General features: G+C 42.5%; 2 protein-coding genes across 6 annotated transcripts in view; both read left to right on the forward strand.

Moving 5' to 3' along the window:
* mettl25b (methyltransferase like 25B) overlaps positions 1–10464 on the forward strand; it is a 16818-nt gene extending 6354 nt beyond the window's left edge. Inside the window, exons 6-10 of one of the 4 annotated variants that reach the window (XR_009808779.1) lie at positions 1863–2491; positions 6071–6131; positions 6212–6396; positions 6464–6575; positions 7890–10464. Coding sequence is in view for 3 of the 4 variants with exons in the window: in XM_061915422.1 (XP_061771406.1) it covers positions 1863–2491; positions 6071–6131; positions 6212–6396; positions 6464–6494 (906 nt within the window). In the remaining variant the exon portion in view is untranslated. Of the gene's footprint in view, positions 1–1862; positions 2492–6070; positions 6132–6211; positions 6397–6463; positions 6744–7889 lie in introns of those variants that run through there. The other 3 variants (XM_061915422.1, XM_061915424.1, XM_061915423.1) reach the window with 3 other exon arrangements.
* A 687-nt stretch (positions 10465–11151) lies between these two features.
* LOC133561830 (atrial natriuretic peptide-converting enzyme-like) overlaps positions 11152–26759 on the forward strand; it is a 34242-nt gene continuing 18634 nt past the window's right edge. Inside the window, exons 1-2 of one of the 2 annotated variants that reach the window (XM_061915420.1) lie at positions 11152–11697; positions 14074–14421. In XM_061915420.1, the coding sequence (XP_061771404.1) occupies positions 11305–11697; positions 14074–14421 (741 nt within the window). In that variant the 5' untranslated portion in view covers positions 11152–11304. The remainder of the gene's footprint in view (positions 11698–14073; positions 14422–26759) is intronic. The other variant, XM_061915421.1, reaches the window with a different exon arrangement.

The raw sequence follows: 26759 nt of genomic DNA on the forward strand, positions 1-26759 counted from the left end.
ATGCGGAAGTATCAATCAATGTTTACTTATATAGCCCTAAATCACTAGTGTCTCAAAGGGCTGCACAAACCACAACACAAACCACTACGACATCCTCGGTAGGCCCACATAAGGGCAAGGAAAACTCACACCCAGTGGGACGTCGGTTTGGGAGACAATGATCTTATGTTTAAAAAAACTATATTATAGGTAGTGGGCTGTTTTAGGGAAATTTTGATCAAATTATCCGTAGTAGCAATATTAATAATGTTGTGTTTATTATGCCCAGTGCATTTAGTATAATTACGACCATATCTACGAATTGATACGACAGGAATTTTCCGATTGTTTGTTTGTTGCTTTGATAAACTGAACGCATCATAGTTTGCCACCTCAGTAGAACACATGTCCAACTCTGAAACAATCAAAGCAGAAAAAACTTGTTCTAATTTAACTGACTCCTTACCCATACCAGTAGTCTCGCATCTTCCATTTAAATCCGGCTTCAGGATGGAGGGAAGTGGTGTTCTGTGGGGATTAGCCTTCTGCTTTGTTTTTAGCCCCGCTCGGCATCCGCGTTTCCGATCACACCGCTGGCGTCTGCTCCGTAGACGGCCCCCGCTGCTACTATACTCCCCTGCTTCACAGGCCGCTGGATGTAGCCGCCGAAGTATTCCCGTGCTAGTTAGCAGGTCTAGCAAGCACGCGTCTATCAGTCCAAAACGGCCCGATATGTCCACATCCAGAAGTGTCTGGCGGTCGTACGTGATCACAGAGTGACCACGATGTGAGCCAGCCATAAAGTTTGCAGAATTGTCCGGTATTTCTGCCAAATGTTCCATATTTAGCAAGAGCTCCTCGATGTCGCAGCCCTTACGGGCGCCGCCATCTTGGAAATATGCTAAAACGTCGCGGTATGATGACGCGTGCGCGTGACGTCACGCATTGTAGAGGACATTTTGTTCCAGCACCGTTCACAGCTATAAGTAATCTCTTTTCATCGCATAATTCCACAGTATTCTGGACATCTGTGTGGCTGAATCTTTTGCAATTTGTTTAATGAATAATGGAGACGTCAAAGAAGAAAGCTGTAGGTGGGAAGCGGTGTATTACGGCCGCCTTTAGCAACACAAACACAGCCGGTGTTTCATTGTTAACATTCCCGAAAGATGACGGTGAAGCTTTACTATGGAACCGGACGGTCAAGCGAACACGGTTGGATTGGACCACACACACAAAGTAGAGTGTATTATGTGTATTAATAAAAAACATTTTACCATTCTGTATTCTGAAGGCGACATATGTCGTGTGCTACTCCAGCATCAATATGCGTCCTCCTGACCGTCACCGTCAGCGGTTCAAAGCGGTTGGGCCTGGCCGAGTGGTCCTGCCACCCCCACGGCTGCCGTGGCTCCTCTCACAGCATCTTCCCTATCTGAATCGCTCCCTCGCTGCCCTCTTGTCCTTTTTTTTTTTTTTTTCTAGACCTTCACTCTCAATTTCCTCATCCACAAATCTTTCATCCTCGCTCAAATTAATGGGGAAATCGTCGCTTTCTCGGTCCGAATCGCTCTCGCTGCTGGTGGCCATGATTGTAAACAGTTTTCAGATGTGAGGAGCTCCACAACCAGTGACGTCACGCGCATATCGTCTGCTACTTCCGGTACAGGCAGGGCTTTTTTATCAGCGACCAAAAGTTGCAAACTTTATTGTCGATGTTCTCTACTAAATCCTTTCAGCAAAAATATGGCAATATCGCGAAATGATCAAGTATGACACATAGAATGGAGCTGCTATCCCCGTTTAAATAAGAAAATCTCATTTCAGTAGGCATTTTAATGTATGACGAGCATTCCTGCTAACAAACCTCTTTGTCCAATCAGAAGTGTTCTTATGAGCTGCCATCATCACCTCGCCACGTGACAGGTTGGGTGGACCCCAAGGCATCATGGGAGGTTTTCGTCAAACAGCTGGAAGGTGACGTTATTCCAGCGGGACACTGCGAAAAGCGAGCGCGGGTGTCGCCATGCTGCGGCGCGCTGGACTCCAAATCATCCGGTCCTTCTGGGGACTTTGTCCTGACCGGTCTACACGCCTGCGGGGACCTCAGCCCCACCCTCCTCCGCCATTTCGTCAAATGCCCGCACATCCGCGCCATCACCTCTGTGGCGTGCTGCTACATGAAACTCTCCACCCAGGAGCAGCCCGCCCCTCCGGGCGTGGTCGGGCCGCCGCCGTCGACCTCAAACCGGGACCCGCCACGCTCGGACTTTGGCTACCCCATGAGCGAGCATGTGCGGGCCTTGCCGGGACACGAGCTGTCCTACAAGGCGCGGGAGGGGGCGTGTCACGCCGTGGAGCACTACATCGGGAGGCTGCGGGAGGAGAGCGCGCTGCTGCGCACGCACTGCTACCGCGCCACGTTGGAGGCCTTCGTCACAGGGGCCAGGCCGCAGCTGCGCAGGGCGGGGATCCAGACTGTGAAGAAAGCCCACTTGCTAACCTTCACCGAGTGAGTACAATTGCCCCACTGAGGGCAGCAAATACTGCAATGTGAAAACGAGTTTGACACCCCTGGAATAGAGTATTCCCATTGTTAGCCACCTCATACTTGCCATATTTTACAATTTAGAATGCATTAAAAAAACATGTTTTTGTCTTACATTATGGTTGTGAATGATGAGCAAACATCCATCCATTTCCTACCGCTTGTCCCGTTCGGGGTCGCTGGAGCCTATCTCAGCTACATTCGGGCGGAAAGCGGCGTACACCTTGGACAAGTCGCCACCTCATTGCAGGATAAGCAAACATTTTTTTATAAAAGGGCAGTTCCCCTTTAACAAAAAAAACTGTATGTTTTTCGACAATACCCAAAACCAGTGAAGTTGGCACGTTGTCCATCCATCCATTTCCTAACGCTTGTCCCTTTCGGGGTCGCTGGAGCCTATCTCAGCTGCATTTGGGCGGAAAACGGCGTACACCCTGGACAAGTCGCCATCTCATCGCAGGATAAGCAAACATTTTTTTATAAAAGGGCAGTTCCCCTTTAACAAAAAAAACTATGTTTTTCGACAATACCCAAAACCAGTGAAGTTGGCACGTTGTCCGGATATCCATTTCCTACGGCTTGTCCCTTTCGGGGACGCGGGGGGGGGGGGGTCGGCGTACACCCTGGACAAGTCTCCTTTGTGTCCTCCAGGCTCGACTACTGCAAAGCACTTCTTGTCGGGATCCCCAGCAAGACCATCCAGAAGCTGCAACACATCCAGAATAGTGCTGCTAGGATCCTGATGAGAGTGCGGAAATACGACCATATCACACCAACTTTCAAATCCCTTCACTGGCTTCCTGTTCCATTGAATACACAGTCTCCCTACTAACCCATCAGTGCCTCCATGGAAATTCCTCCCCTCTACCTCAAATAACTACTCACCCCCAAATCCTCCACACGACACCTCCGCTCCAAACAGGCTAACCTCCTCTAAACGTCCAAGGACAAAGCTCCGAACTATGGGAGACCGGGCTTTCTGCTCCCAGTCTGTGGAACGCTCTCCCTGACCACCTGAGGGCACCACAGACGGTGGGTGCTTTTAAAAGAGGCTTAAAGACCAAAGCCTTTTTATAGATGTATGCATACCAGTTCTAGCTATTAGGCTGTTCTAGTTTTTATTTTTATTCATTTTTTAAAATCTTTTTATTATTATTATTTTTCTTTTTTAATACACTGTAGCACTTTGAGGTTGTTTGCTCAATGTAAAGTACTTTTTACAAATAAAATCTATTATTATTATTATTAAGTCACAGGAACTGGTATGCATACCAGTCCTAGCTATTAGGCTGTTCTAGTTTTTATTCTTATTCATTTTTTAAAATCTTTTTATTATTATTTTTCTTTTTTAATACACTGTAGCACTTTGAGGTTGTTTGCTCAAAGTAAAGTACTTTTTACAAATAAAATCTATTATTATTATTATTATTATTATTATTAAGTCACGGGGCCAACACAGATAGACAGACAACAATCATGCTCACATTTACACACTAGGGCCAATTTAGTGTTGCCAATCAACCTATCCCCCTATTTATACGTTGTGTAAATCGTAAATAAAAACAAAATACAATGATTTACATTGTTAATTTGCAATGCCGAATGCAGCTGAGATAGGCTCCAGCATCCCCCGCGACGCCAAAAAGGGACAAGCGGTAGAAAATGGATGGATGGATGGATTTGCAATGTCCAGAATCTTGGAGTATTGGCACCCTTAGCAGACTTTTTTCTTTAAGACGCAAAAAATATACACTTTGAGAAGTAGTTAATTTAAGAAATACGTTATTGATACAAAACTCAAAACCAGTGAAGATTGCACGTCGTGTAAATGGTAAATATAAACAGAATACAATGATTCGCAAATCCTTTTCAACTTATATTCAATTAAATAGACTGCAATGACAAGATATTTAATGTTCGAAATGAAAAACTTGTGTTATTTTTTTTAATATATTAGCTCATTTGGAATTTGATGCCTGCAACATGTTTCAAAAAAGCTGGCACACGTGGCAAAAAAGACTGAGAAAGTGGAGGGATGCTCATCAAACACTTATTTGGAACATCCGACAGGTGAACAATCTAACAGGTGGGTGCCATGATTGGGTATAAAAGGAGCTTCCATGAAATTCTCAGTCATTCACAAACAACAATGTTCACCACTTTGTGAACATTGCAAGCAATTTAGGGATTTCACCATCTATGGTCCGCAATATCATCAGAAGGTTCAGAGAATCTGGAGAAATCACTGCACGTAAGCGATGATATTACGGACCTTCAATCCCTCAGGCGGTACTACATCAAAAAGCGACATCAGTGTGTAAAGGATATCACCACATGCGCTAAAGGAACACTTCCGGAAACCACTGTCAGTAACTACAGTTGGACGCTACATCTGTAAGTGTGAGTTAAGACTCTACTATGCAAAGCCAAAGCCATTTATCAACAACACCCAGAAAGGCTGCCAGCTTTGCCGGGCCCGAGCTCATCCAAGATGGACTGATGTAAAGTGGAAAAGTGTTTTGTGGTCTGACGAGTCGTCCACATTTCAAATTGTTTTTTGGAAACTGTGGACGTCTCGTCCTCCGGGACAAAGAGGAAAAGAACCATCCGGATTGTTCTCGACGCAAAGTTGAAAAGCCAGCATCTGTGATGGTATGGGGGTGTATTAGTGCCCAAGGCATGGGTAACTTACACATCTGTGAAGGCGCCATTAATGCTGAAAGATACATACAGGTTTTGGAGCAACATGTGTTGCCATCATGGACGCCCCTGCTTATTTCATCAAGACAATGCCAAGCCACGTGTTACACCAGCCTGGCTTCTGTCAGGTTCAAACACTGATGATATCTATTAAACAGACACGAAGCAAGGAACCCTGCAGAGACAGAGTTCAATTTAGCTAATGAGGAGAACGCATGGAGCTGCACACTTAGTCACATATCTTCGTTGAGGTCCTGGAAGTCCTTGGCCATTAACGGGCTGAAACAAAGATAACATCTGCGGCCGAGGCCACCCCTCAGAGAAGACGTTTTGTCCTTGCACAGATACAAAAAAGCAGCATGAGCGCAATAGCTAATAACTAAAGCAATGGACGTTAAGCATGCTAAAGTTGTGTGATAATATAGATACATGATTATTCTAATAGCTTCATAGTAAAAGAGTGCGGGTACTATACTGGCCTGCCTGTACTCCAGACCTGTCTCCCATTGAAAATGTGTGGCGCAACATGAAGCCTAAAATAGCACAACGGACTGTTGAACAACTTAAGCTGTACATCAAGCAAGAATGGGAAAGAATTCCACCTGTAAAGCTTCAAAAATTGGTCTCCTCAGTTCAGAGTGTTGTTAAAAGGAAAGGCCTTGTAACACAGTGGTAAAAATGCCCCTGTGATAACTTTTTTGCAATGTGTTGCTGCTATTACATTTTAGGTTAATGATCATTTACAAAAATAATTACGTTTTTCAGTTCCAATTTTAAATATATTGTCTTTGCCGTTAAAAGGAAAAGGATTTGCAAATCATTGTGTTCTGTTTTTACTTACAGATTACACAACGTGCCAACTTCACTGCTTTTGGGTTCTGTAAACAAACAAATACTGAATCAGGTTGATAATAATTATGGATTATTCCCAAATTATGCGTTCATTTTGACCGCACTTTTTTTCCCTGTCATGTTGTGCACCAGGTACGCCAAGTTGGGTCTGGCCCGGGTCGGCCTCCCCCCCTCCCTCCCTCTCGACCCGGGCCGCGTGGAGCGCATGCTGGCGCAGCAAGGCAAGGTGGTCGCCTACTTCAGCCTTGCTCTGCTGCTGGCTCCTGTGGTAGAGACGCTGGTGCTGCTGGACCGCATGATCTACCTGCAGGAGAACGGTGAGCCTCCCCAGCCAGGCGGGCGCAACGTCATTTTAAGATCCCACTAAACACGTTGTCTCTGCAGGTGTGGACAGTCAGCTGCTGCCTCTTTTTGACCCGGACTTTTCCCCAAGAAACTTTGTGCTGGTTGGTCTGAAGACCGGACGCTAGCAAAGAAAGGAACACTTGAAGCCGCAGTATGTTCTCCCCTTACGCAAACTTGAGTTCTTTTAAAATATATATATTTTTTAACACGTTTTTTTAAAACAGCAAATACTATGATTAGATACCAAGTAAAATTCAGGTTGGTGTCGACGATACCGATCCGATACTTTGTGTGAATAAACCAGACAGGTCTGCAATAATATTTTAAGTTGTGTATTTTCAAATAATAACTTATTTACCTGAAAAAAACACAGTAAAATGTAAGAGAAGAATTGTAACGTAATGAAAAAAGGATTCAGGATGCTTTATTATTGTCCATTCTTTAACATGTACAAGACACATAAGAACTGAAATTACATTTTTGGCACAGTTCCACGAAGAGCAGACATACGTTACAGGGAGACAAGAACTGGACCGCCAACGGATCAGCCACTTACGGCGCTCCTTAAAAAATGTGGGAAAAAGGCGATATTCGGAAAGGGGGGAAGAGTAAAAAATATCAGTCCAAGGAAAAAAACTCATTTGCCATAGCACACATAAATATAGGGGGCGGCATGGCGTAGTGGGTAGAGCGGCCGTGCCAGAAACCTGAGGGGTGCAGGTTCGCTTCCCGCCTATTGGCATCCAAAAAAGCGCTGCCGTTGTGTCCTTGGGCAGGACACTTCACTCTTTGCCCCTGGTGCCGCTCACACTGGTGAATGAATGATGAATGAATGATAGGTGGTGGTCGGAGGGGTCGTAGGCGCAAACTGGCAGCCACGCTTCTGTCAGTCTACCCCAGGGCAGCTGTGGCTACTGATGTAGCTTACCACCACCAGGTGTGAATGAATGATGGGTTCCCACTTCAATGTGAGCGCTTTGAGTATCTAACAATAGAAAACTGCGATATAAATCTAATCCATTATTATTATAAATATGTTACGTATAATCACAACAACTCGCAACGGAGGGAGGGGAGTTGGGGTCCTGGAGGCCGGCCTGCTGCTATAAAGCGCTACTCAGACGTCCATCATACCGAAGGGGAATGAAGCGGTAGTGAAGGCATTGGGTGGGGCTGGGGAGTGGGTTTCTGTATATGCCCATTGTCTTTGGGTGTAGTGGTGTTGTGTCCATAGGCCCGGGGCCGTTCTGCATGCAATGCAAGCAAAGTTCGACTTCCAGGCGCCGTTGAGGAGGGTCCTCGGGGGATGTTGTCAGAACGGCCTGCTCCTGTTGTTGCATCAAGGCCATTCGAAGGGAGTCAAATCGTAGATTAGGAATTTTTGTTTTTCCGCGAACAGACATTACAATGGCTTGTCTGTTCTATTCGTCCATGTTGACTCTCATAACCAATTTTTCCCTTTCAGCAAGCTTCTCCATCTTGCGATTCAGTTCAGAAATCGCCCCAGACTGTGATCCCACCTTCCATCGCGACGAACAGCCTTTGGGCTCCTTGAGTGGCTGCCATCATCTTACAATTTTACGATACACCAGAGCAATGGTGTATCGCGATCACGGTTCCAAATACGTGGATGTCTTCCACGTCCTCGATGGAAAGGACTGAGATGCACATGGTTCTCCATTCGTCCCAGGAATCTCTCACGTACCCCACAGCAATGGTTCCCTCAGGTAAGCCAGGCTCCTCAGAACCTCTTTTCCTCGGCGAAAAGATTTTGTCAATTGAGTCGAGAGTGCAGCTGATCAATTCCATGTCTGATGTTTGGATTTGGAGGACAGCGCAAAGAAAGAGGCTTCAAAAAAAGTTTAGACAAGACAAAGAGAGCAAGCAAGGAGAAGACGGGAGGAGAAAAAAATGCGACCGCCCTCACCAGAGGCAAGACGAAAAGCTGATATGTTTAAACTAATAATAAATAATACCTTACTTAGCCAGCCATAACACATTTTGTCTTTAAATATGTATAACATATGTTTTTACCTTATTTTCTTTGTTTTATTAAAAAATTACAAAATGTCCCCGCCATACTAGTATGCGGCATTTGGTGGAAAAAGTTTAGATACTCTTAATCTAAAATATTAGAAGCGTTAAAAATAAAAATACATACAATTATATACACATTTTGTTAATTACTTTGAAAAAAAAAACTATGAATTAATACAAAAATTACTACAACCATAATAAACACTGTTAAATGTCTAACTGAATATTAATATTTTCCTACAGGCCGAACTTTTGATACTCTCGGTTATGCAGTTTAACAACCGTACTATTATTAGTATTATTATTATTTTTCTATTATTACATGAGGGGAAAAAACAATAGTAAAAATGTAACAAAAAGATCAATACATTGGAAATTAATGAGAAAAAGAGGAGATTTTTAAACTAATAACTAATAAAAATATACTTAGTCACATACAACGCTCCTATTTTGTCTGTTTCCTGTGTTTCTCCCTGGGCACTGTTTCCCCTCGGATGCGGCTGATTGGCACCTGGCCACACCTGGTGTCAATCAGCCTGATCCTATTGAGACCTGTTTTCTCCTCCAGTCAGGGCTGGATTATTGTCGTTTCTACCTGTCATGTCGTATCGTGTCAATGCAACGTTGCGGGAAGCTATATTCGGTAGCTGTTTGTAGCTTACTGTCTTTTGTTCCCTGCTTCCAGTTTTTTTTGTTCATAGCCAAGTTTGTTATCCGCCTTGTGCGCGCTTTTTGTGTGTACCCTTTTGTTTTTGTTTTTGTCTTAGTGTTTTATTAAATCATGTTTACCTGCAAAATGCCAGCCTCCTTCTCTGCATCTTAGGGTTCGTCACAAACTAACTCTAACAACAACCGTTCTATTATTATTATTAATATTATTTTTCTATTGTTACATGAGGGGAAAAAACAATAGTAAAAATGTAACAAAAAGATCAATAAATTGGAAATTAATGAGAAAAAGAGGAGATTTTTAAACTAATAACTAATAAGAATATACTTAGTCACATACAACACAATTTTTTTTCTTTAAATATATATAATAATATATAATACTTGACTTTACAGTATGCGACCCTTGGTGGAAAAAGATTAGATGCTCTTAATCTAAAATATTAGAAGCTATCAAAATAAAAATATATACAATTATATACACATTTGGTTCATTACTTTAAAAAAAAACCAAAAAACTTATGAATAATAAAAAAAATTACAACAACCATAATAAACACTATTTAATGTGTAACTGAACATTAATATTTTCCTACAGGCCGAACTTTTGACACACTCGGTTATGCAGTTTAACAACTGTCAGGCCTGGCCCTGACAGTTTGTCTATGTTTTAGTGTTTTCCCCTGCATTTGTCTTTGTTTCCTCTGTGTATGTAGTATTTCCTGTCAGCGCTCCTATTTTGTCTGTTTCCTGTGTTTCTCCCTGGGCACTGTTTCCCCTCGGATGCGGCTGATTGGCACCTGGCCACACCTGGTGTCAATCAGCCTGTCCTATTGAGACCTGTTTTCTCCTCCAGTCAGGGCTGGATTATTGTCGTTTATACCTGTCATGTCGTGTCGTGTCGTGTCAATGCAACGTTGCGGGAAGCTATATTCGGTAGCTGTTTGTAGCTTACTGTCTTTTGTTCCCTGCTTCCAGTTTTTTTTGTTCATAGCCAAGTTTGTTATCCGCCTCGTGCGCGCTTTTTGTGTGTACCCTTTTGTTCGGTTTTTGTCTTAGTGTTTTATTAAATCATGTTTACCTGCAAAATGCCAGCCTCCTTCTCTGCATCTTAGGGTTCGTCACAAACTAACTCTAACAACAACCGTACTATTATTATTAATATTATTTTTCTATTGTTACATGAGGGGGAAAAAACAATAGTAAAAATGTAACAATAAGATCAATAAATTGGAAATTAATAAGAAAAAGATGATATTTTTAAACGAATAATTAATAAGAATATACTTAGTCACATACAACACAATGTTTATTTCTTTAAATATATATAATAATATATAATACTTGACTTTCAGTATGGGGCCCTGGTGGAAAAAGTTTAGATAGTCTTAATCTAAAATATTATAAGCTCTGAAAATTAAAAACTAATTTTGTTAATTATTTAAAAACAAAAACAAAACAACCTTATTAATTAATAAAAAAATTACAACATTCATAATAAACCCTGTTAAATGTGTAACTGAATATTAATATTTTCCTACAGGCCAAACTTTTGACACGCTCGGTTATGCAGTTTAACAACCGTACAGTTATTATTATTATTATTTTTCTATTATTACATGAGGGGAAAAAACAATAGTAAAAATGTAAGAAAAAAGATCAATAAATTGGAATTTAATGAGAAAAAGATGAGGTGTGATGACTGTATTATGCTGATAGTATATATTTGTACCATGAATTGATTAACGAGGACCCCGACTTAAACATGTTGAAAAACTTATTGGAGTGTTACCATTTAGTGGTCAATCATACGGAATATGTACTGTACTGTGCAATCTCCTAATAAAAGTTTCAATCAATCAATCAAAACCCCGCCCCTCAATGTTTGCATTCTTAGTTTACAGTAATCTGTATCAGGACTAGTAAAAATTTACTTTAAAAAGTAAAAGAAGAACATTTTTAATGATGGAAGTGAGGGAACTGGAAGGTTTTTTTGGGTTTTTTTTTTGACAATCCCTCCCCCAAAAGACGCAAACACTGATGTTGACAGTTTGAAGTCCACGCCAGTTCATCCGCAGTGTTGAACAACAATATTTGACCAGGCCGCCATATTTGCAGACTTTGTATTCCCCATCGGCCCTCCAAAATTTCTGCATATTGTTCTAGAGAGAGCCATGCGGCGTTTAGTCTTGGCGGCGTTGGCTTTGCTGCTGTCTCCACAGGTGACGCGCGGCGCCCGAGACGAGCAGCCGGCCTGCAGGCCGCTGACGGCCTCCTACTGCCGCGATGTGGGCTACGCCACCAGCCGGCACCCTGGCGGCGTGCCGGGCTTCAACCTGCCGCAGTTGAGTCAGGTGGTGGAGTCGGCCTGCTCGCCCCGGGTGGCCACGCTGGCGTGCCGCCTGGCGTTCCCGGAGTGCGGCGCCGAAGACGACGCCCGCAAAAAGCCATGCCGGGCTTTCTGCGAGAAGGTCAAGACCGATTGTGAGGGCGCCCTCAAAGCCAAGCGCCTGACCTGGCCCAGCAAGATGCAGTGTTACACGCTACCTGAGTCCAACTGTGTTCAGGTGATTATTTACTCGTCTTTTAAAGGCCTACTGAAATGAGATTTTCTCATTTAAACGGGGATAGCAGGTCCATTCTATGTGTCATATTTGATCATTTCGCGATATTGCCATATTTTTGCTGAAAGGATTTAGTAGAGAACATCCACGATAAAGTTCGCAACTTTTGGTCGCTAATAAAAAAGCCTTGCCTGTACCGGAAGTCGCAGATGATGTGCGCGTGACGTCGCGGGTTGTGGAGCTCCTCACATCCTCATATTGTTTACAATCATGGCCACCAGCAGCAAGAGCGATTCGGACCAAGAAAGCGATGATTCCCCCATTATTTTGCGCGAGGATGAAAGATTTGGGGATGAAGAAAGTAAGAGTGAAGGACTAGAAAAAAAAAACTAGACGGCAGAGCGATTCAGATGTTATTAGACAAATTTACTAGGATAATTCTGGAAAATCCCTTATCTGCTTATTGTGTTACTAGTGTTTTAGTGAGCTTTTAGTGGCCACCAGCGGTGAGAGCGATTCGGACCGGGAAAGTGACAATTTCCCCATTGCTGTATTGGCATGTGTTGCAATGTTAATATTTCATCATTGATATATAAACTATCAGACTGCGTGGTCGGTAGTAGTGGGTTTCAGTAGGCCTCCAACATTGCAACACATGTCAATACGGCCAATTTTAAATTTCGCCCAGAAGTATCATGCTAAAACGTTGCGGAATGATGACGCGGGTGTGTGACATCACGCATTGTAGAGCACATTTTGGTCCATCACCGTTCACAGCTATAAGTCGTCTCTTTTCATCGCATAATTCCACAGTATTCTGGACATCTGTGTCGCTGAATCTTTTGCAATTTGTTCAATTAATAATGGAGACATCAAAGAAGAAAGATGTAGGTGGGAAGCGGTGTATTACGGCCACCTTTAGCAATATAAACACAGCCGGTGTTTCCCTGTTTCCATTCCCGAAAGATGACGGTGAAGCTTTAGTATGGAACAGAGCGGTCAAGCGAACATGGTTCTCTACCACATGTCAACCGGCAGGTTTCGGTGCGAAAATGGTGGTAATAAGTCGGCTCTTACCGTAGACATGAGCGGAGAGCTTGCGTCATTCCTCCTGCACCTTTCAAATAGGCAGTTACGGACTCTCTTGCCTCCTCCCACCGGCCACCCCCGACCGTCGGATGCTTCCACCGTGGAGGAGGCGGAAAAAAAGCCGGCCCCACCGGCTGCCTTTGCCTCGTCGAGAAACGTGGCTTCCCTCTGAGACACTGGCGGTCACCACACCCGTGGCCACACCCCTCCGACTTTCAGGTTGTACAGGTACGACCATATAAGCTCACTAAAACACTAGTAACACAATAAGCAGATAAGGGATTTTCCAGAATTATCCTAGTAAATTTGTCTAATAACATCTGAATCGCTCTGCCGTCTAGTTTTTTGTTTGTTTTTTCTAGTCCTTCACTCTTATTTTCCTCATCCAAGAATCTTTCATCCTTGCTCAAATTAATGGGGGAATCCTCGCTTTCTTGGTCCGAATCGCTCTTGCTGCTGGTGGCCATGATTGTAAACAACGTTCAGGTAATAATGTTATGGTAATAAGTCGGCTCTTACTGTAGACAAGAGCGGAGAGCTTGCGTCGTTCCTCCTGCACCTGTCAAAGAGGCTGTTGCGGACTCTCTTGCCTCCTCCCACCGGCCGCCCCCGAACGTCGGACGCTTCCACCGTGGAGGAGGGGGGAAAAAAGCCGGCCCCACCGGCTGCCTTCGCCTCGTCGAGAAACGTGGCTTCCCTCGGAGACACTGGCGGTCACCACACCCGTGGCCACACCCCTCCGACTTTCAGGTTGTACAGGTACGACCATATAAACTCACTAAAACACTAGTAACACAATAAGCGGATAAGGGATTTTCCAGAATTATCATAGTAAATTTGTCTAATAACATCTGAATCGCTCTGCCGTCTAGTTTTTTTTTTCTAGTCCTTCACTCTTACTTTCTTCATCCCCAAATCTTTCATCCTCGCGCAAAATAATGGGGGAATCATCGCTTTCTTGGTCCGAATCGCTCTTGCTGCTGGTGGCCATGATTGTAAACAATATGAGGATGTGAGGAGCTCCACAACCCGCGACGTCACGCGCACATCATCTGCGACTTCCGGTACAGGCAAGGCTTTTTTATTAGCGACCAAAAGTTGCGAACTTTATCGTGGATGTTCTCTACTAAATCCTTTCAGCAAAAATATGGCAATATCGCGAAATGATCAAATATGACACATAGAATGGACCTGCTATCCCCGTTTAAATGAGAAAATCTCATTTCAGTAGGCCTTTAAAACCCCAAGAAGGGATTATTGCTATATTGACTCGAGGGCTTGCATGTTAAGCAGCAACCTGACGCCAGTCCGACGTGTCAGAGCGTCACCGTCCCCTTGTGCAAAGACCTCTCGTACACGCAGACCGCCGTGCCAAACTCTCTGGGCCACAGGAGCCAGGAGGAAGCGGGCCTGGAGGTGCACCAGTTCTACCCTCTGATCAAGGTGCAGTGCTCGCCTCAGCTCAAACCCTTCCTGTGCTCCGTCTACGTTCCGGAGTGCATGGCGGGGAAGGCCCGGGCGCCGTGCAGGACTCAGTGCGAGCAGGCTCGCTCCGGCTGCGAAGGTCTGATGAAACAGTTCAGTTTCCCGTGGCCAGACAGTCTCAGATGTGAGGACTTCTCGACGTATTCGTGCGAGGTAAGCATGAGCAACTTGCAAGTGACCAGCCTTTTGTACAAAACCCCAAACCAGTGAAGTTGGCACATTGTGTAACCCGTAAATAAAAACAGAATACAATGATTTGCAAATCCTTTTCAACTTATATTCAATTGAATAGAGTGCAAAGACAAGATATTTCATGTTCAAACTGAGAAAGGTAATTTCTTTGGGAAAATAATCATTAATAGCAGCAAAACATTGCCAAAAAGTTGTCACAGGGGCATTTTTACCACTGTGTTACATGGCCTTTCCTTTTAACAACACTCCGTAAACGTTTGGGAACTGAGGAGACACATTTTTGAAGCTTTTCAGGTGGAATTCTTTCCCATTCTTGCTTAATGTACAGTTTAAATTGTTCAACAGTCCGGGCGGGGTCTCCGTTATGGTATTTTAGGCTTCATATTGCGCCACACCCCTTCTTGCATAATGTTGCTGAAATTAGCAGGGGCGTCCATGATAATGTTGCTTGGATGGCAACATATGTTGCTCCAAAACCTGTATGTACCTTTCAGCATTAATGGTGCCTTCACAGATGTGTAAGTTACCGATGCCTTGGGCGCTAATACACCCCCATACCATCACAGATACTGGCGTTTCAACTTTGTGCCTATAATAATCCTCTTAGTTCCGGAGGACACGACGTCCAAAGTTTTGAAATGTGGACTCGTCACACCACAGAACACTTTTCCAATTTGGCTTAGTCCATCTTAGAGGGGGCTCGGGCCCAGCGACGCCGGCGGCGTTTCTGGGTGTTGTTGATAAATGGCTTTGGCTTTGCATAGTAGAGTTTTAACTTGCACTTACAGATGTAGCGACCAACTGTAGTTACTGACAGTGGTTTTCTGAAGTGTTCCTGAGCCCATGTGGTGATATCCTTTACACACTGATGTCGCTTTTTGATGCAGTACCACCTGAGGGATCGAAAGTCACGGGCTTGCCGCTTACGTGCAGTGATTTCTCTAGATTCTCTGAACCTTTTGATGAAATTACGGACCGTAGATGGTGAAATCAGATGCTGGCTTTTCAACTTTGTGCCTAGAACAATCCTCTTTGTTCCGGCGGACACGACGTCCACAGTTTTGAAATGTGGACTCGTCAGACCACAGAACACTTTTCCAATTTGCATCAGTCCATCTTAGATGAGCTTGGGCACAACAAAGCTTGCGGCCTTTCTGGGTGTTGTTGATAAATAGCTGTTGCTGTGGATAGTAGAGTTGTAACTTACACTTACAGATGTAGCGACCAACTGTAGTTACTGACAGTAGTTTTCTGAAGTGTTTCCAAGCCCTTGTGGTGATATCCTTTACACACTGATGCCGCTTACGTGCAGTGATTTCTCCAGATTCTCTGAACCTTTTGATGAAATTACGGACCGTAGATGGTGAAATCAGATGCTGGTTTTTCAACTTTGTGCCTAGAACAATCCTCTTTGTTCCGGAGGACAAGACGTCCACAGTTTTGAAATGTAGACTCGTCAGACCACAGAACACTTTTCCACTTTGCGTCAGTCCCTCTTAGATGAGCTTGGGCACAACAAAGCTTGCGGCCTTTCTGGGTGTTGTTGATAAATAGCTGTTGCTGTGGATAGTAGAGTTGTAACTTGCACTTACAGATGTGGCGACCAACTGTAGTTACTGACAGTGGTTTTCTGAAGTGTTCCTGAGCCTATGTGGTGATATCCTTTTCACACCGATGTCGCTTTTTGATGCAGTACCACCTGAGGAATCGAAAGTCACGGGCTTGCCGCTCATGTGCAGTGATTTCTCCAGATTCTCTGACCCTTTTGATGAAATTACGGACCGTAGATGGTGAAATCAGATGCTGGCTTTTCAACTTTGTGCCTAGAACAATCCTCTTTGTTCCGGAGGACACGACGTCCACAGTTTTGAAATGTGGACTCGTCAGACCACAGAACACTTTTCCACTTTGCGTCAGTCCATCTTAGTTGAGCTCGGGTACAAAAAAAGCTGGCGGCCTTTCTGGGTGTTGTTGATAAATGGCTGTGGCTGTGCATAGTAGATGTGTAACTTGCACCTACAGATGTGGCGACCAACTGTAGTTACTGACAGTGGTTTTCTGAAGTGTTCCCGAGCCCATGTGGTGATATGTTTTACACACTGATGTCGCTTTTTGATGCAGTACCACCTGAGGGATCGAAAGTCACGGGCGTGTCGCTTACGTGGAGTGATTTCTCCAGATTCTCTGAACCTTTTGATGAAATTACGGACCGAATATGGTGAAATCAGATGCTCGCTTTTCAACTTTGTGCCTAGAACAATCCTCTTTGTTCCAGAGGACAAGACGTCCACAGTTTTGAAATGTAGACTCGTCAGACCACAGAACACTTTTCCACTTTGCGTCAGTCCATCTTAGTTGAGCTCGGGTACAACAAAGCTGGCGGCCATTCTGGGTGTTGTTGATAAATGGCTGTGGCTGTGCATAGTAGATGTGTAACTTGCACTTAAAGATGTAGCGACCAACTGTAGTTACTGAGGGTGGTTTTCTGAAGTTTTCCCGAGCCCATGTGGTGATATGTTTTACACACTGATGTCGCTTTTTAATGCAGTACCACCTGAGGGATGGAAAGTCACAGGCGTGTCGCTTACGTGGAGGGATTTCTCCAGATTCTCTGAACCTTGTGATGAAATTACGGACCGAATATGGTGAAATCAGATGCTCGCTTTTCAACTTTGTGCCTAGAACAATCCTCTTTGTTCCGGCGGACACGACGTCCACAGTTTTGAAATGTGGACTCGTCAGACCACACAACACTTTTCCACTTTGCGTCAGTCCATCTTAGATGAGCTTGGGCACAACAAAGCTTGCGGCCTTTCTGGGTGTTGTTGATAAATAGCTGTTGCTGTGGATAGTAGAGTTGTAACTTACACTTACAGATGTAGCGACCAACTGTAGTTACTGACAGTAGTTTTCTGAAGTGTTTCCAAGCCCTTGTGGTGATATCCTTTACCCACTGATGTCGCTTTTTGATGCAATACCGCCTGGAGGGCATCAAACAAACAAAGAAATATGAAAAAAATTATAATCATTATTATTATCAAGAGATCTACAGACTTCAGCGTTAAATGTTAAAAAAATATATAAATATACATTTAGCTTTTTTTCAACACTTATTGTTTTTCTTTTTTTATTGTTATTATTTATTGACCTATTTAGTGTTCCAATTACTTCACATCAAATATTCCACTTTGAAATGTTTTGGGGGAAAATGTTGCATAGTTTTATTGTTTGCCATATAAATAAGGGTTTTGACATAAAGGGCATAAACATAAAAACACAATTTAAATTGTTTTTATAATGACAGACAGAACTAGAAGTTGATCTCGAGATTCAAGGATTAAATGAAAAAAATAATAATTTCTGACTTATTTCTAACATTTTTATGACTGAGACCCTTCTGGAGACCGGGGACCAAACTTGAGGACAGCCATAAAGGTAAAAAAAAACAACTATTGCATTGCTTTTAAAAAGGAAAAAATATCAAAATGGCCCCAGCATGCTTTGATTTTTCAGTCTGCGGCCCTCAGCAGAAAAAGATTGGACACCCCTGTTGTATGTCACATGACGGCATCAGAACCGCAGCTAATTCTACACGAGAAAGTAACGTTTTACTCATGAAAAAAACAACTAGCACAACACTAGCGACACATGGTGGTGGAGGAGTCTGGTCTGGTGCTGGTGCCTGTTTCCATTCTCGAACAATGTCGATCCAGCGGAACATAAAAGTGAATTTTCCATGGATTCCCAAATACTAAAACCAGTCATTTACTGGAGACACGGCACAGGATGAAGTTAAAAAGGTTGACTTTACACTCACCTTACACTGTAAAAAAAATTGTCTAAAAAAGCGGTCATCTACTGGCAGCTACGGCTGCCAAACGAAAACCACAAAATTAAAGTAAAACATTGTAAACCAAATAATGATCAAAAACATTATTTTTACAGAAATTTTCATGAAACGTTTTGTGGAGAAATATCGTAATTTTGCAGATTTTTAGTAAATTATTAAGATCAACCACCTTTAATAAAGTGACGATGCAAACAGTTCTGCAGAAAAATACCTTTATTCTACAGAGTTTTTCCAAATTATTACGATCAACCAACTTTAATGAAGTGACAACGCTGGCAGTTCCACAGAAAAATACCATTATTTTACAGATATTTTCCAATTTTTTAGGATCAGGGGTCTCACATTCACTCTACATGGGGGGCCACTGGATGCAGAAACTTGATGCAAAGTGGGTTCACCTTCTATGAATGGCTATCCCGCCCTAACAGCATACTTACCGAACTTTCGGTGACTGTCTCGTAGGATTGACCCGATGTTTGCCCGTTCAAATATATCATGGTCGTACCGTGACAACGCTTTGTCACCCTCTGCGTTCGCTCGTTCACCGAACCATCAGCCTGCCGACTTGAACGCATAATGTGTACGGCATTTTTAGACATATGAGAGTGACTGCAAGACATACTTGGTCAACAGCGATACAGGTCACACTGACGGTGGCTGTACAAACAACTTTAACACTGTTACAAATATGCCCCACACTGTGAACCCACATCAAAAAAGAATGACAAACACATTTCGGGAGAACATCTTCACCGTAACACAACATAAACACAAAAAAACAAATACCCAGAATCCAATGCAGCGCTGACTCTTCCGAGTTACACCCCCACTAATCTCCCCCCCCCCCTCCACATCACCGCCCCCCTCCGTGCGTCGGTTGAGGTGGGCGGGGTTTGGTGGTGGGGGTGTATATTGTAACACATGGGATTGGGTATTTTTTCTGTTGTGTTATGGTGAAGATGTTCTCCTGAAATGTGTTTGTCATTCTTGTTTGGTGTGGCTACACAGTGTGCGGCATATTTGGAACAGTGTTAAATTTGTTTGTACAGCCACTGTCAGTGTGACCTGCATGGCTGTTGGCTGTGATCAAGTATGTCTTGCAGTCACTTATGTATGTCATATTATAGAGAAAAATGTTAAATTGTTAGAATGAGCATATACCTTTGTATAGGCTACATATATTTTTTGACTTGAATGTAAAAATACATATAAATATTAAAAAAATAAAATGTACCTTAAAATTACATATAAAACTGTTAGATTGTTAGTATGGACATAGACTTTTATATAACAAGTTGCATATTTAATGAAAGTTAATTACTGTAATTTTACATGAATTTGAAAGTAAATTGAGAAAACAGAAAATGATATGCATAATTAATTTGGTATTTTTCTGTCAAAAAAATATAAATATACATAGTTTGTCATTACTGGCATATTACTTAAAATAACAGGCGGTTTGTTTATTTACAGATAATGTCTTCAATTCTACAGTTTTATAACCTATTTAAAAAAAATTGAAAAATTACAGTAGAAATTTAGAGTAAATTAACCATAAAAATAGGTTATTGTTTTTTTTTACATTGTAGTGTTTACCATGAAGTCTTTATATTGACAGCGCCTAGTGGTAAAGTTGTCCAACTGCAAACTGAGGCAATATTTGCGGTATTAATCAAAATTTAAGAAATTGTACCGGAAAGTTCATTACTTTGAAGATGTGCGATTAAAACCCGGAGAAGGCAGGGTTTCAATGCGTAAAAAGACACAAAAAGTGCGTTAACGCCAACAGTGTGTAAAGAATACAAGACATCCATTCATCCGGGGGGTTCCTGGAGCCTATTTTAGCTGCATTCGGGCGGAAGGCGGTGTACACTCTGGACAAGTCGCCACCTCATCACAGACAGTTATATATTTATTTCAAACTCTCAAGAAAACGGTGTTTCAAAGCATTCAAAACGAGTAAAATTACAAACCCCGTTTCCATATGAGTTGGGAAATTGTGTTAGATGTAAATATAAACGGAATACAATGATTTGCTAATCATTTTTAAGCCATATTCAGTTGAATATGCTACAAAGACAACATATTTGATGTTCAAACTGATAAACATAAAAAAAATTGGCAAATAATCATTAACTTTAGAATTTGATGCCAGCATCACATGACAAAGAAGTTGGGAAAGGTGGCAATAAATACTGATAAAGTTGAGGAATGCTCATCAAACACTTATTTGGAACATCCCACAGGTGTGCAGGCTAATTGGGAACAGGTGGGTGCCGTGATTGGGTATAAAAGCAGCTTCCCAAAAAATGCTCAGTCTTTCACAAGAAAGGATGGGGCAAGGTAAACCCCTTTGTCCACAACAGTTTAAGAACAACGTTTCTCAAAGTACAATTGCAAGAAATTTAGGGATTTCAACATCTACGGTCCATAATATCATCAAAAGGTTCAGAGAATCTGGAGAAATCACTCCACTTAAGCAGCATGGACGGAAACCAACATTGAATGACCGTGACCTTCGATTCCTCGGATGGCACTGTATGAAAAACTGACATCAATCTCAAAAGGATATCACCACATGGGCTCAGGAACACTTCAGAAAACCACTGTCACTAAATACAGTTGGTTGCTGCATCAGTAAGTGCAAGGTAAAGCTCTACTATGCAAAACGAAAGCCATTTATCAACAACATCCAGAAACGCCGCCGGCTTTTCTGGGCCCAAGATCATTTAAGATGGACTGATGCAAAGTGGAAAAGTGTTTTGTGGTCTGACGAGTCCACATTTCAAATTGTTTTTGGAAATATTCGACACCGTGTCATCCGTACCAAAGGTGAAGCGAACCATACAGACTGTTATCGACGCAAAGTTCAAAAGCCAGCATCTGTGATGGTATGGGGGTGCATTAGTGCCCAAGGCATGGGTAACTTACACATCTGTGAAGGCACCATTAATGCTGAAAGGTACTTACAGGTTTGTGGAAAAGGGGTTTGTAAAATAAAAGACTTCGGACTGTCATAATTTTTAGCGTTAAGGATCAAGATCTGAACATAGGAAACAGAGTCAGTCAGGTTTTGTGGCGAACCGTCAGACTAAAGTTAGGCGCCATGTCGCGTCCACATCCTGTCACTCGCAAAACATTTTGAACTTTATCATCACCCATCAGTGTAGTATCCGTCTCCGATCAGCTGAAGTGCAGAAATGAGTTAGATTGGTGATGGCGCGGGGGAAGTTTTCGCCGCGAGGCTCCACCCACTACGAGTTGGTAGGAACAAAGTGTCTCGTCAAAGTGTCATCGTTGTTATTTCTACCAATTATGATCAAGATTTGAATTTGTGGAGCTGAGATATTAATGTTTTATGTTTTGTGGCAAATCATCAGAGCAAAGTTTGGTGCCATGCCACGCCTGCATCTTATGGCGTAGGCAAAATTTGTTCGCAATTTATAATCGCCTCTATGTGTCTTATCTGTGATTTTAACCGTGACTTATTTGGCCAAAGTCACTAGGAAGAGTTCATTAAAGTACGACCCCGTTTTTGAGTCGAAAAGTGGCCAAAAACCATCGTAACCATGTTTGGCGCCATGCCACGCCCACATTTTATAGCGTACACAAAATGAGTTCGCAATTTGTCATCACCTTTATGTGTAGTATCTGTAATTTCAACAGTGACTCATTCGGCCAAAGTCCCTAGGAAGAGTTCATTAAAGTACGACCCCGTTTTTGAGTCAAAAAGTGGCCAAAAACCATCAGAGCCATGTTTGGCGCCATGCCACGCCCACATTTTATAGCGTAGACAAAATTAGTTCGCAATTTGTCATCACCTTTATGTGTAGTATCTGTAATTTCAACAGTGACTCATTTGGCCAAAGTCCCTAGGAAGAGTTCATTAAAGTACGACCCCGTTTTTGAGTCGAAAAGTGGCCAAAAACCATCAGAGCCATGTTTGGCGCCATGCCACGCCCACATTTTATAGCGTAGACAAAATTAGTTCGCAATTTGTCATCACCTTTATGTGTAGTATCTGTCATTTCAACAGCGACTCATTCGGCCAAAGTCCCTAAGAAGAGTTCATTAACGTACGACCCAGTTTTTGAGTTGAAAAATGGGCTAAAAACCAATCTAATCCATGTTTGGTGCCATGCCATGCCCACACTTTATGGTGTAAGAAAAATCGTTCACAATTTACCATCTATGTGTACTATCTGTAAATTTTAATCGCAACTTATTTGGCCAAAGTCCCTAAGGGTAGCTTGTCAAACCGCAACCCCCGTTTTTCCACAAAAAATGGCCAAAAACCACCAGAGCAAAGTTTGGCGCCATGCCACACCCACATTTTATGACGTAGGAAAAAATGCTTAGCAGTTTATCATCTCCTCTATGTGTAGCATCTGTAATTTTATCCGCGACTTGTTTGGCCAAAGTCCCTAGGGGTATCTTATCAAACTACAACCCTTGTTATACGACGAAAAATGGCCAAAAGTCATCGGCCCAAAGTTTGGCACCATGCCACGCCCACATCTTATAGGAAAATTTGCTTCGCAGTTTATCATCACCTCTATGTGTAGTATCTGTAATTTCAACGGCGACTCATTTGGCCAAATTCCCTAGGAAGAGTTAATTAAAGTACGACCCCGTTTTTGAGTCGAAAAGTGGCCAAAAACCATCAGAGCCAAGTTTGGCGCCATGCCACGCCCACATCTTAAAGCGTAGATAAAATTAGTTCGCAATTTGTCATCACCTTTATGTGTAATATCTGTAATTTCAGCAGTGACTCATTTGGCCAAAGTCCCTAGGAAGAGTTCATTAAAGTACGACCCCGTTTTTGAGACGAAAAATGGCTAAAAACCAATTGAATCCATGTTTGGCGTCATGCCACGCCCACATTTTATGGCGTGGCATAAAATGCGTACACAATTTACCGTCACCTCTATGTGTGGTATCTGTAAATTTTAATCGTGACACATTAGGCCAAAGTCCCTAAGAGTAGCTTGTCAAACCTCAACCCCCGTTTTTACCGGAAAAATGGCCAAAAATCATCGTAGGAAAGTTTGGCATCATGCCACACCCACATCTTATGTCGTAGGAAAAATTGCCTCGCAGTATATCATCGCCTCTATGTATAGTATCTGTAATTTTAACCGCGACATATTTGGCCAAAGTCCCTAGGAAGAGTTTATTAAAGTACGACCCCGTTTTTGAGTCGAAAAGTGGCCAAAAACCATCAGAGCCAAGTTTGGCGCCATGCCACGCCCACATCTTATAGCGTAGATAACATTAGTTCGCAATTTATCATCGCCTCTATGTGTCGTATCCGTAATTTCAACGGCGACTCATTTGGCCAAATTTTCCTAGGAAGAGTTCGTTAAAGTACGACCCCGTTTTTGAGTCGAAAAGTGGCCAAAAACCTTCCGATAAAAGTTTGGCGCCATGCCACGCCCACATTTTGTAGCGTAGACAAAATTAGTTTGCGATTTATTTTTCGCCTTTCTGTAGTATTTGTGATTCTAACCGCGACTCATTAGACCAAAGTCCCTAGCCGGAGTTCGTTAAAGTACCGAAAAACGGCAGACAAAAACCAAGATGGCCGACTTCCTGATCATTTTGTCCCCTGCCATTTTTTTGTGTCGATACGTGAAACTTGCAGCAGGGGCCTAGAGAGACAATTTTGAAATGTCATCTTTGGGACCCCGAAAATATATGACAAATTAATGACGCGCCTGCAAGACATGGGGACTTTTCGTGCATGTTAGGGGCCTCAAAAAGGTGTCCAAACGCATAAAACATGGGTGTCCAACGTGTGGCCCGGGGGACATTTGCGGCCTGCAGCTCGAGTTTTTTTGTCTAAATAAAATCAGACAAAAAAACAACAGTAAAAATGTAACAATAATAAGCAAAAATATTAGCACATTTTAATACTAATAATTAATATGAAGCAGACACATTGTTTTGTCTGTAAATGTATATGTCTGTTTTAGATTTTTTTGATTTTTTCAAAACGGCCCCCGCATACTTTGACTTTTCAGTATGCAGCCTTTTGTGGAAAAATTTGGAAATTTGGTAAAGAAGAAAAAAAACAACAATTTTAACATTGCCCTGGCACTGTTTGCCCCGCTGCTCGGGTCATAATAATAAAAGCATTAAAATAAATATATTATTAAGAACGACCATTAGCATTAAAAGTAATTCACAATTCAGTCACATCAGGGGTGTCCAAACTTTTTCCACTTAGGGCCGCAGACTGAAAAATCTAAGCAAGCGGGGGCCATTCTTATTTTTTTTTATTTTAAAAACCAATACAATATATGTATAACCAATATACATTTATGCCTCCACTCAGGCTTGATCTCAAGGACCCCTTAGGGTCTTGGTCAAAAAAATATTAAAAATGTGTTATTATTCAAGTTTTAAATCTCCAGATCAACATTAGGTCCATCTGTCAATATAATGATTTAAAAGATTTAAGTTGTATGCTCTTTTTGTCAAAGAAAACCCTGTTTTTTGATGGAAAAAAAACACAAAATATGCAATATTATCACCCAATATTTTTTCAAGTGGAATATTTGAGATCATATAATAATTGGAGCCTTAAAAAAGTCTATAACTAATAACACCATTGATTTTAATTCATTATTATTTTTTGAGCAATGCCATTAAAAAACAAATCACAGTAAAATAATTGGGGATCCAAAAGGGTCCTACTCAAAATAAAAAATAAATTATACATTTTTTTACCGTTTACTTTTAACACAATAATCTCGAGATCAACTTCAGATCCATCTGTCAATTATAAGTTTTATTGTTGTTTATGTTTTTTGTTTGTTCATTTTAGGCCCTTCTTTAAAAAAAACAGCTCAGTTTTTTATATGGCAAACACAAAATATGCAACATTTTCCCCAAAAAATATCTCAAAGTGGAAAATTTAACGTGACGTAATTGGAGCCTTGAATAGGTCAATAATTCATGCTGACATTGATTTTGATTCATTATTATATTTTAAAGAAAGAAACAGCCTGCATGGCAGCATTGTGTTATTAGAGTAAACATTGCAACATTTTCTTGTTACATTTCACCCGTTTGCTCCTCTATATCACTTTTTACGTAATTTTAAAATGTGCCGGGGCCGCAAATGGCCCACGGGCCGCATTTTGGACACCCCTGAGTTACATGAATATCTTCATTTGAAAACATGTAAATACTACTAAACTTTGACACATTACATCATTCGCAAGTTACTTTTTTAACACTGTTTTCCTGTTAATGAGACACTATCTCAATTCACTAAAGTATCAAAAGTATAGAGGATTCATTTGAGAATCGATATTACAGCGTACATATCTGGTATCAGCGTTATTGATATTTTAGTATCATCCTGCGGATCACTAATTTTGACTCTCTTTGGTGAGATAAGGTGGCATATCAAGTGTCCTTAACATTATCAATAGTAGCCTCTCTTCTGGAATAGTTCCAGTAGAGTTTAATCATGCAGTGGTACGATCTCTACTTAAAAAAAAGATCTTCGACCCCTCTGTCCTCTCTAACCTTCGACCTATCTCTAATCTTCCATACATTTCCAAAATATTAGAGAAGTTTGTTTACAGTCAGTTGTTGCCCTTCTTAGAGGATAATGGTATCACTGAGCTGTTCCATCCATCCATCCATCCATCATCTTCCGCTTATTCGAAGTCGGGTCGCGTGGGCAGCAGCCTAAGCAGGGAAGCCCAGACTTCCCTCTCCCCAGCCACTTCGTCTAGCTCTTCCCGGGGGATCCCGAGGGGTTCCCAGGCCAGCCGGAAGACATAGTCTTCCCAACGTGTCCTGGGTCTTCCCCGTGGCCTCCTACCGGTTGGACGTGCCCTAAACACCTCCCTAGGGAGGCGTTCGGGTGGCATCCTGACCAGATGCCAGAGCCACCTCATCTGGCTCCTCTCGATGTGGAGGAGCAGCGGCTTTACTATGAGTTCCTCCCGAATGGCAGAGCTTCTCACCCTATCTCTAAGGGAGAGCCCCGCCACCCTGCGGAGGAAACTCATTTCGGCTGCTTGTACCCGTGATCCTATCCTTTCGGTCATGACCCAAAGCTCATGACCATAGGTGAGGATGGGAACGTAGATCGACCGGTAAATTGAGAGCTTTGCCTTCCGGCTCAGGTCCTTCTTCACCACAACCACGATCCACTCTTCCCTCACTCGTGAACAAGACTCCTAGGTACTTGAACTCCTCCACTTGGGGCAGGTTCTCCTCCCCAACCCGGAGATGGCACTCCACCCTTTTACGGGCGAGAACCAAGGACTCGGACTTGGAGGTGCTGATTCTCATTCCGGTCGCTTCACACTCGGCTGCGAACCGATCCAGTGAGAGCTGAAGATCCCGGCCAGATTAAGCCATCAGGACCACATCATCTGCAAAAAGCAGAGACCTAATCCCGCGGCCACCAAACCGGAACTCCTCA

The sequence above is a fragment of the Nerophis ophidion genome, linkage group LG11 (assembly GCF_033978795.1).
Source record: "Nerophis ophidion isolate RoL-2023_Sa linkage group LG11, RoL_Noph_v1.0, whole genome shotgun sequence".
Lineage (NCBI taxonomy): Eukaryota > Metazoa > Chordata > Actinopteri > Syngnathiformes > Syngnathidae > Nerophis > Nerophis ophidion.